The sequence below is a fragment of the Helianthus annuus genome, chromosome 6 (assembly GCF_002127325.2).
Source record: "Helianthus annuus cultivar XRQ/B chromosome 6, HanXRQr2.0-SUNRISE, whole genome shotgun sequence".
Classification (NCBI taxonomy): domain Eukaryota; kingdom Viridiplantae; phylum Streptophyta; class Magnoliopsida; order Asterales; family Asteraceae; genus Helianthus; species Helianthus annuus.
In genome coordinates, this window is record NC_035438.2 from 16,595,971 (window position 1) to 16,605,710 (window position 9,740).

At 34.8% G+C, this 9,740-nt stretch overlaps 1 protein-coding gene across 1 annotated transcript; it reads left to right on the top strand.

Moving 5' to 3' along the window:
• Nucleotides 1-2,435: 2,435 nt before the first annotated feature.
• LOC110893493 (protein FAR1-RELATED SEQUENCE 5-like) lies at nucleotides 2,436-6,320 on the top strand. The gene is made up of 5 exons (XM_022140600.2): nucleotides 2,436-2,454; nucleotides 3,293-4,127; nucleotides 4,382-4,640; nucleotides 4,807-5,376; nucleotides 5,498-6,320. The coding sequence occupies exons 1-5, from the start codon at nucleotides 2,436-2,438 to the stop codon at nucleotides 6,215-6,217; spliced, it is 2,403 nt and encodes an 800-aa protein (XP_021996292.1). The 3' UTR covers nucleotides 6,218-6,320.
• The last annotated feature ends 3,420 nt before the right edge of the window (nucleotides 6,321-9,740 follow it).

Consider the following 9,740-nt stretch of genomic DNA (forward strand, 5'->3'; position numbering starts at 1 on the left):
TCTTGCTGATAGCGACTGATCTAAGATTGCCTCCTTATGCCTTATTAGTTAGTCTTGTTCTTAACATTTTGTCTTGTCTTGATCTATGCGTCTTTCAGTTGTTCTATCGTCTACGAGGAGATGCCTTCTCCTTTTTCGTTTAAGGAGACGCATTGCTTTGATGGCTTTGTCCTTACACTTCCGATGATAAGAGAGCGCCTCCTCCTTGTCTGATGTTATGTTATTTAATTGTTTGTTTCCTTCCTTCATTATCGGAAGGAGGTGGATTTTGACCCACCCCATCATCAATATCTATATAAATTGTATAGAAGTAACTAGTAAGAAATAACCAATGTAGATAATTTATTGTTAATAAAGTATTCAAAGCTTAATGACGCGAGTTTTGTAGGGACTTGGCCTCATCTTTTTCTCTTTATGAAAGCACAAAAGATGAAAAAGGATTTAAGATACCTCATCTTTAGAACTGATTTGGATTCGTGGTGCATGTACTATGTACTTCTCCCATATTTGCCCCATTCATATACACAATAATTCAAGATACCCATTCACAATTTTTTATATGTTTTTAAGTTTAAAATCATTAACTTATTTTCATTTTATACTAAACTTATACGTGTACATATATATTTTTATTATTATTGGTATAGTCACCAACATTTAATTTAATTATGGTACGTAAGGTAATAGTTAAAATGAGGGATATTGATACAAAATGTGCTAGTTAAAATTAAAATCCACATATATGAAACTTTTGGTTTGATATGTGACATTCTACACGACTATTTTTTGTCCAACTACCTCCACATAGACCCCACCCTAGCACCATCGTCGGCCAGCCACCTAGCACCACGGTCGCCTCCCCTACCAAGACTCAAGGTTGAACCAAGTAACCAAGTCTTGGACCTAAGCCTCCAAAAAATTAAATCTCATATAGTACTCAATTATACATGTCAAATTCTATGACTAATATATTAGTATTCGATAAAATTAACCATTTCATGACTCACGTATATTCCTTACGTTTTATCTACTTGTTATATATATATATATATATATATATATATATATATATATATATATATATATATATATATATATATATATATATATATATATATATATATATATATATATATAAAATTGAGAAGAAAAAGAACAAAGGGTAATTTTGTAAAATATTAAATAGTTTTTCCACTTATCTCATTTATTATCATTTTTTACTAATTAATTAGTCACAAAGACTATTATCCTCCATACTAACTTTTTTTTGCCTACACACATCAAAAGTTATCCTACATATTTCGAAATTCATCCTACACGTTGAAATTTATCCTACACAACTCGTAATTTGTCCTACACAACTCGTAATTTATCTTACACTTTAAATTATTTTATTTTATTCTTTTGAAAAAAATAAATATTTTGAAGATAAGTTACAAAAAATTTAATGTATTAGCTACTAAAGAGGAAGACTACAAATTAATGACCTATGTAGATTTAACAGTGTACCCTTGTAATAACATTAAATACTTATATTAAATGAAGTAAAATAAAGCATTCTTATTGGTTGAAATTTGTTCTTTTTTCTTCTTACAAAAAATTTCTTCTTATTTGAACTCTCCACTATATATATATATATATATATATATATATAGGGTTGGGCTATATAGAAAACCCTATATATATAAAAAACCCTAGAAAACCCAAGCTCCCGACATTTTTTTTTTTGAAAAAAATAACACATGTAATATACATGTTTTTAAGACTTTTGGGCCAAAAAAATCAAAAAAGCGCCGAAGGGGTAATTTAAAAAAAAAAAGTTTCAGCAAATTTCAGCAAATTTATGTCTTTTTTGCCTAACACATGTTAGGCAATGAAATTTGTTTATTTTTTTTTTAAAAATCCCTTCGGCGCTTTTTTGTTTTTTTTTTGGCCCAAAACACTCTAAAACATGTATATTACATGTGTAATTTTTTTCAAAAAAAAAATGTCCGGAGGTTGGGTAAAAATGGGTTCCCATTTGGGTTTCCAGAGTTTTCTAAGAATTTTAGGGTTTTTTGTCTAGCATTACCCTATATATATATATAGGTTTGAGATCCTGTACAAAGGGCACAATTTGTAAGAAGTGTAAGAAATATTCCTGGATTGACAAGTGTCCATCCTCTTAATTAATTCAAAAGGGTAGTTTTGTAATTGCACATTTTATCAATTAATTCAATTCTGCGATAACTGTTCCCAAAAATAACCGTCAACGAGATTGTTTAGGGATTGGATCGAATTTTGTAATTCCCTGTAAGATACAATACGATTGTGTTATACTTATCTTTCAATCATCGTTAATTATAAATACATAAAGGATTATCAAATCGATATCCCCATTCCAGTTGTTTAAAGTCTGCGCATTTGTTCGAGTTTGGTGTTTTATATAAATTTCAATGGATTCCGGAGATGCAGGTTAATTTGTATAATAGTGTTTTAATCTCGTAATAGTTAGCATGTTCTGATAATTAGTAGTTTTTGTTCCTCGTTTTGTTGTTTATTTTTGTCGTTTTTTCTGGACATTACTCTTTCTTTGATTTTGATTGTATGTAGTGTTTTATACTTTTAGCTGTTTAGGGTGATTGTTATTTTAAAGTTTCTGTATTGATTGAGTTTTGTAGTGTTATATGTATGATCCGTAGTGTTTTATTGTCTATTTATATATGCAAGATCAATTTTCTGTTTTATTGTTTTTAGGAGATTGATAGTGTTATATGCATGATCAATATTCTGTTCACACATCATATTTACCGTTCATAGTGTTTTATAGTCTAATGGTATATGTAAGATCAATTTTCTGTTTTATAGTTTTCCCGATGGATAGTGTTATATGCATGATCGATATTCTGTGCAGACATCATATTTACCTTTTCATAGTGTTTTATACATTGGATTGCTTACCTCTGTTTTAGTAATTTTTGTTGTTGTTTGTTATAGTGTCATATGTAAGAACAACAGGGTTAGATTATATTCACACATCTGAATCCCCATTCATAGTGTTTTATACATTTAGTTTTATGTTCTAGTCCTGTTCTAGTGTTTTATAATTTAAAAAGTTATTTTTTTATCAGATGCATAGTGTTTTAACTTCAATGTGTAGTGTTATATTATATATAGGGATATTTATTTTTTTTCATAGTGTTTTTCCCGCCCCAAATACTGTTTTATAGCTGACAGATAGGGTTATTTATTGATATAGTGTTTTTTTATCAATGTATCTATAAAAGACTGATTTGTCTCTTTTTTGTTGTAGATATTCATACATACCAACCCGTTGGCAATGTTCAGGTGTCCCCAAATTCTGGAAGGAGGACATTTATTCCAGACGTTGATGATTTGATTAAACCTCAGATGCATATGACGTTTGATTCGCTGGAAAATGCATATCTTTTTTACCAAAGATATGCTAAGGCGGGAGGTTTCACAGCTAGGAAGGGTACTCAATATGAGCCTCGAAAGGGTTTAATACATAATAAATGGTTCGTATGCTCAAAAGAGGGTACTAAACCCTTAAAGGCGATTGACTCGACCCAGGAAGCTGGTAGTTCTAATGTTAACTCGAAGTCTAAGATTACTCGCAGGGTTCCTTCTATAAGGACCGGATGTGAAGCGTGCATTCGGGTTAAGTTAATGAAACCGGATAATCTTTACGTGGTTTATTACTTCGAGGAGTCGCATAATCACTCATTTGTTGCCGAAGATGACAGGTACTTGCTTCCTGAAAACAGATCTATGAATTACGTACAGGAAGAAGCCGTGAATGCTTTGAGTGCCATAAACGTTGGTCCAGTTAGAGCGTTTAACATTATGAGGACTCTTTATGGAGGTTTCGATAAGGTAGGCGCAACTAAAGTTGACTTCAAGAACTTTAAGAGAGACTTAAACAGGTATATAGCCGAGTACGATGCTGACATGGTTATCAAACGCCTAAGAAGGAAGAAAGAATTTATGCCCAATTTCTCTATGGAGTACCTTACAACTGCCGATGGTGTTTTACGTGCTTTGTTCTGGGCCGATGGTGATACAAAGAGAAATTATAATATTTTTGGGGATGTTGTGTCGTTCGATGCCACTTATCGTCGTAACAAGTTCGTATCCTTCCTTTGTTTCTAGTTACATTACATCCATATTAGATACATATCATAGTGTTTTATCAGCATGATAATGTCTGTATAGTGTTTTGGTATATACATGAAAAGACTTGTAACTTCTATCTCATACTAATAGTGTTTTAAATTGAAAATATTTAAAAATGTATGTTGTTTCTTTCATGTTTTTAATACTGTATGTTTTTTACAATATCAAATCAGTGATCACTCCCGTATTTTTTTTTTTTGTGTAGGTACAAAATGATGTTCGTTCCTTTTACCGGCGTTGACAATCACTATCGCAATGTTACCTTGGGTGCTGCTATTATAGGGGATGAAACTGCCGAAACATATAGCTGGTTGCTCAACGCATTTCGGCAGGCGTTTGGGCGCGCACCACCTGTGATTGTAACCGATCAAGACCCAGCGATGAGGAAAGCTATTCAAGATACCTGGCCTGAAAGTAGGCACAGGCTTTGCATGTGGCATATAATGGAGAAACTCACTACCAAGGTATATTAAAATCATAATTATGTTTTACTCCGATATTTATTTTTATTGGAATATGTCTTTTTTTGTTTATTGATGTCGTTTTACTTTTATATAATGTTTTTATCAGCCTTTATCATGTATTTTTTTTATATTTAATTTTTTTGATGGTTGAATTGTTGTTTTTTAGGTTGGCGCCAACCTATGCAATAGCACTGATTTTAAGAAGAGGTTGTGTGATATTGTTTGGACCGATGCCTTACTGCCAGAACAGTTTGAAAATGAATGGGGTGTTATATTGGCTGATTTTGATTTGTTGAATCATGAATGGTTACAGTCAATGTATGAGATTAGGGATACATGGATCCCTGCGTATTATCGCGATCAACACATGTCTGGGTTGATGCGTACCTCATCACGTTCGGAGAGTGAGAACCATTTCTTTGGGCAGTTTTGCAACCCGAATTGTACCCTGGTTGAATTTTTGGGGCATTTTGATTCTGCAATCGAAGCCCAAAGGCATGAGCACATGAAGAATGATCACGATACTAGGCACACGAACCCCCAAATACTTGCAAAAGAGTTTGTCTTAGAGCAACAGGCGGCAAACATATACACACGGACAATTTTCTTTGATGCGCAACTCGAAATTCAGACAGCCATTAACAAGTGTGCTGTTGGTAAATGGGAGGATAGAGAGGATAACTTTGTGAACTTCTCTGTGAAGGACTTTTCTCAAGCGTGTACTTCATTTTTTCAGGTAAATATAGGATGTAACGATTGTTTGTTTATAATATTTCTTTGTGCATGGTGTTTTATATTATAGTTTTGATTTAGTATATATTTTTGATCTCATTTTTTTTTCTTTTTTTATGTATTAGGTTATGATGCGGCAGCTAGACATGACCGTTAGTTGCTCATGCAAAAGGTATGAACAGTTTGGGCTTCTGTGTGCGCACATTTTTTGCGTTTTGCGGCTTCTTGATATCAGGCAGTTCCCTGAAAGGTACATAATGCGACGTTGGACAAGGGAAGCTGTTCCTAACAGTGCGCCTGGAGCGATAATGGGGATTAGTGAAAGTGATGATCGGTACCAACAAGTTAATGGTGTTGTAAGGGAGATAACAAGGTCAGCCGAGTCTCTTATCAACAGGTTGGTATATAATTTTGATGCGTTGTGCGCGTTTAGGGACTATGTTGGCCAGTATCAATCTACCGCTGATCAGGCAGTCGTGAACGCCCCCCCTAGGAGTCGTCGCGATAGGTTTGCTGAAATAACTGGATACACGCAAGAAACACCTGTAACTGTTCGTATGCCGAAAACCGTGAGATTTAAAGGTATGGGTAAACCTTCCAGAATGAAGAGTAATCGTGAAATTGCCATTATTCAATCTGCGAAGAAAAAAAAGGGTCGCGAGTGTGGTAATTGCAAACGTGGGGGCCATAATAGACGTACCTGCTCGTACCCGGCAAGGGAAAATGCCGACGACTCCTCAGAAAGCGATGAAGCGGAACCTGAAGGAGACGACGAAGAGGAGATAGAAGATGTGGTGGGTGAAGAAGCCGACGATGAGGAGCTAGACGATGAAGAGCAAGAGTAGTTGATTACTAATTTATGCAAACATTTGAGTTTTATTTCTATGTTTTTAATGACGTTTAATTTTTTATCTTGGATTCCTTGTGTTTGACGTTGGTATCTCTTAATGACCAGTTTGTTTGATCATATTTTATAAATATAGTGTTTTATAAATGATTTGTAGTGTTATATTACAGGTACTAAAATTATTGTAAAGTTTGTCATGTACTTATAGTGTTTTTATCTATAAGTATAGTGCTAAATGCAGCAATAGTGACCTGCAGTATGGTCTTATTGTCATATACAGTTAGTTTAAGGTCTGCCATTTACTATATAGTGTTTTAACTATAACTATAGTGTTATATTTTTTTTGCTTTTGTTTGTTTGTCAACATGAATAGAAATTGTAAGTTTTTTTAATTGACATACATGAAGTCTTTGGTTTTCAATATAGTGTTTTTTATATATTTGAATGCAGTGTGTTATCATAGGTTAAACGGTGTCAACAATAATCACGTGAAAAAAACACTTAATTGCTGTCAAATTATTAATGCAGGGTTTCTCCGATGTTATATAGTGTTTTATAACTGATTTGTAGTGTTTTATTATAGGTACTACATTTAGTTTAACATCTGACTGGGACATATAGTGTTTTATCTACAACTGTAGTGTTTAATGCAGTATGTAGGGACCTGCAGTTTGCTGATATTGTCATATACTGTAGTTATAGTCCGTTAGTTACTTATAAATGCAGTGTTTTGTAATGAAATATAGTTTTATATTAACGGAAACAGACCACTACCATCCCTTTTCCAAAAGTGTTTGTACCATGACACCAGGCTAATATCTAAATAAAAGTGTTTGCACCAGACAAAATTAAACCAGTCTAATTATAACGTGTATCAAAACATTTCAGAACTATTTGCTATTCTTCAGACAATCGTAGCTCGATCCTTTCCTTTGCAGTCTTAGCATTTTCCAGTCTCTCATGTTGACTCTTATTTGCATACTCATGTACTTCTTGCTCCACTGTAGACCGCATTGAGTTGATGTCACTTAACAAGATTTTTGATAAGTACTTTATTCGCAAGTCACATAGTTCTATCGATTGTTGTTCCAACACCTCCCCCGTGATGTCCCGCTCTGGTGATAGCCCGCAGTTCCATTCGCGCACACTTGTCCCTAGTGAACACAAATGCAAACCAACTTAGCGTACATGCCAGTATCAACTTTAATAATAAAAGTATAATTACAATAACACCTTTAAAAGTCTCCATATGACGCATGACGAATATTCCACAATCTGTTCCGTTATACAATGTTTGCCACGGGAACTTCAGACTAACCGGTGATGTTGATCGCAGTTTTTTAGCAACTGCAGGAGAGTGGTTTTTGACATACGAGCAGAATGCATTGACCTGCGAATTTTATGACGTCAAATCGGGATTTTTTTAAAGTTATACTTATTGTATGTAAACTAACTTTTTTTTGATAGTAGTGTTCTTACAACTTTTTCTATGTAGCCGCTGTATCGTACGTCGATAGGGACATCACCCACGATATTGTCGATAACCAAGATTTGTGATTGTGCTAGATTGAAGAATACTAGAATATAGTGTTTATTATACAGCACCGGCACGAATACCATCTGGAAGTTTCTGATGTCCGTGCTATCTGCTTGGCCTAGTATTGTTTCCATCCGGCTACCGAACATCAAGCTTCTGTATTCATCGGTCCCTTCAAAATCGCCTGCCACCTGTTTCATAACAAATCACAGATTTTAGTTTATATAAGCTAATTTGTCCGTTTGTTATTTCGACCATATTTAAAAAACTGGGTTATAAGCTGGGGGTGTAGTGTTATAAGCTGTTCTTATGTATCCAGGCATAATATAAGCTGGGGGTTGTAGTGTTATAAGTTGTTTTATATGATTCATTGCAGCACATAGTGTTATAAGTATTTTCTTTAACTTTTAGTTTAGTATTGTGGTGTTATAAACTTTGTCTGCTTTATCAACTGCTCTGCCTTATCATGTAGTGTTTTATAAGGTGTCACCATCTACAACCATTTTCATATAACACTCCACAAACAACAGAATTCTGTAGTTGTATGCAAAATATTATTCATAAGTGTAGTGTCTTGTGCAATTCTGTCATTATCTACAGCCGTGTACATCATGTTGTGTTTTATGCATAATAATATTCATAAGCGTAGTGTGTTGTGCAATACTGTCATTATCTACAACCATTTCCAAATAACACTCCACAAACAACAGAATTTTGGTGTTTTATGCAAAATAATATTCAGAAGTGTAGTGTGTTGTGCAATACTGTCATTATCTACAGCCATTTACATCCTATAGTGTTTTATACATATAAAGGGTTTTATGCAAAGTTTAGTGTTTTTTTGACCTAACCTATGTACTAAAGTATTCATTAACATAACAAGTATTATCAACTGGACTGCATTATCATGTAGTGTTTTTATAAGGTGTGAAAAGTGTCTGACCAACATTCCAGCATTGCAAAACAGCCTCGCGGGGGTACCAGGTGCCCTTAACCGTTCCTCGTTGTTAAGGACCGCCGCCCAAGCTGAGATAATATCTGCATCCAAGCATAATGACGGGTACATCGTCTCAAACGAGCCTCTCAGAATCGAGACACCTGCTGGGCAATCGAATATAACATCCCTACGTGATAACATGAAACTCATTCAATAATTAACAATCAAATTTGTTCAAATATTTAATTTTTTTTGTTGTTGTCGATGCCTACCATTTGTTTCCCTTTCCGCTCAGCATACAGCTAGCCAATGCAGATTCCAATTGTTCTCGCTTATCTGTTAACGAAACCACACGCTGGACGTACGGTGACCTGAAAACATCTGGAAGGTTGGTGTTTCTTTTTGGCCTCCGGAGTTTATATTGCAGTAAGTCGTTTCGTCCCTGTTCAGTGTCGGGAATACTTGAGGTTGTTGCGACGTTGTCCAGTTCACTTTGCAAGTTTACTGGTTTGATCCCGATTGCTTTCGATTGTGTGCCTGGGTGTCGTACGGATTGTAATGCAGATATCAGTTCATCTATTTCTGCACAAACTGACGAAGTCATGGGCGAGAAAGGAGATTGAGTACCTTGTGTCGATAGTCCAGTGTTTTTGACAGCTGTGGGGGTTTTTTCTGACACTTCATCGCCTTCCTCAGTATCCGCAATGTCCTTTAGATGCTTGCGGACACTCGCAATCCATGACGTTTTCCTACTCAATATCTGTTCACTGTTGGGGTGCAAACGTAAAGCTTCTCTCATTGCATTTTTTATCTTCTCAACGCAATCTTCAAATTCATTAAGTGCATCATCCAGATTTGTCGCCATATTCTGCTAACCAAATTATAAAGTGTTATGCAAAATGTTGTCAGATTTATATAAGTATAGATACGCCTGATATTATAGCAAACGTTAAAAAGGTTATCAAGTGGTGTACCTCTTCAGTATCTTTTTCTTCTTGTGAGTACACGGGCGGTGTCCCATACTGTGATACCATCGGTATCCGAAAT

Bases quoted from the DNA above. Each gene is read 5' to 3' on its own strand.
- LOC110893493 (XM_022140600.2), top strand. The intron at 4,128-4,381 runs GTTCGTATCCTT...TTTTTTGTGTAG, and splicing joins GCCACTTATCGTCGTAACAA to GTACAAAATGATGTTCGTTC. The intron at 4,641-4,806 runs GTATATTAAAAT...GTTGTTTTTTAG, and splicing joins TGGAGAAACTCACTACCAAG to GTTGGCGCCAACCTATGCAA.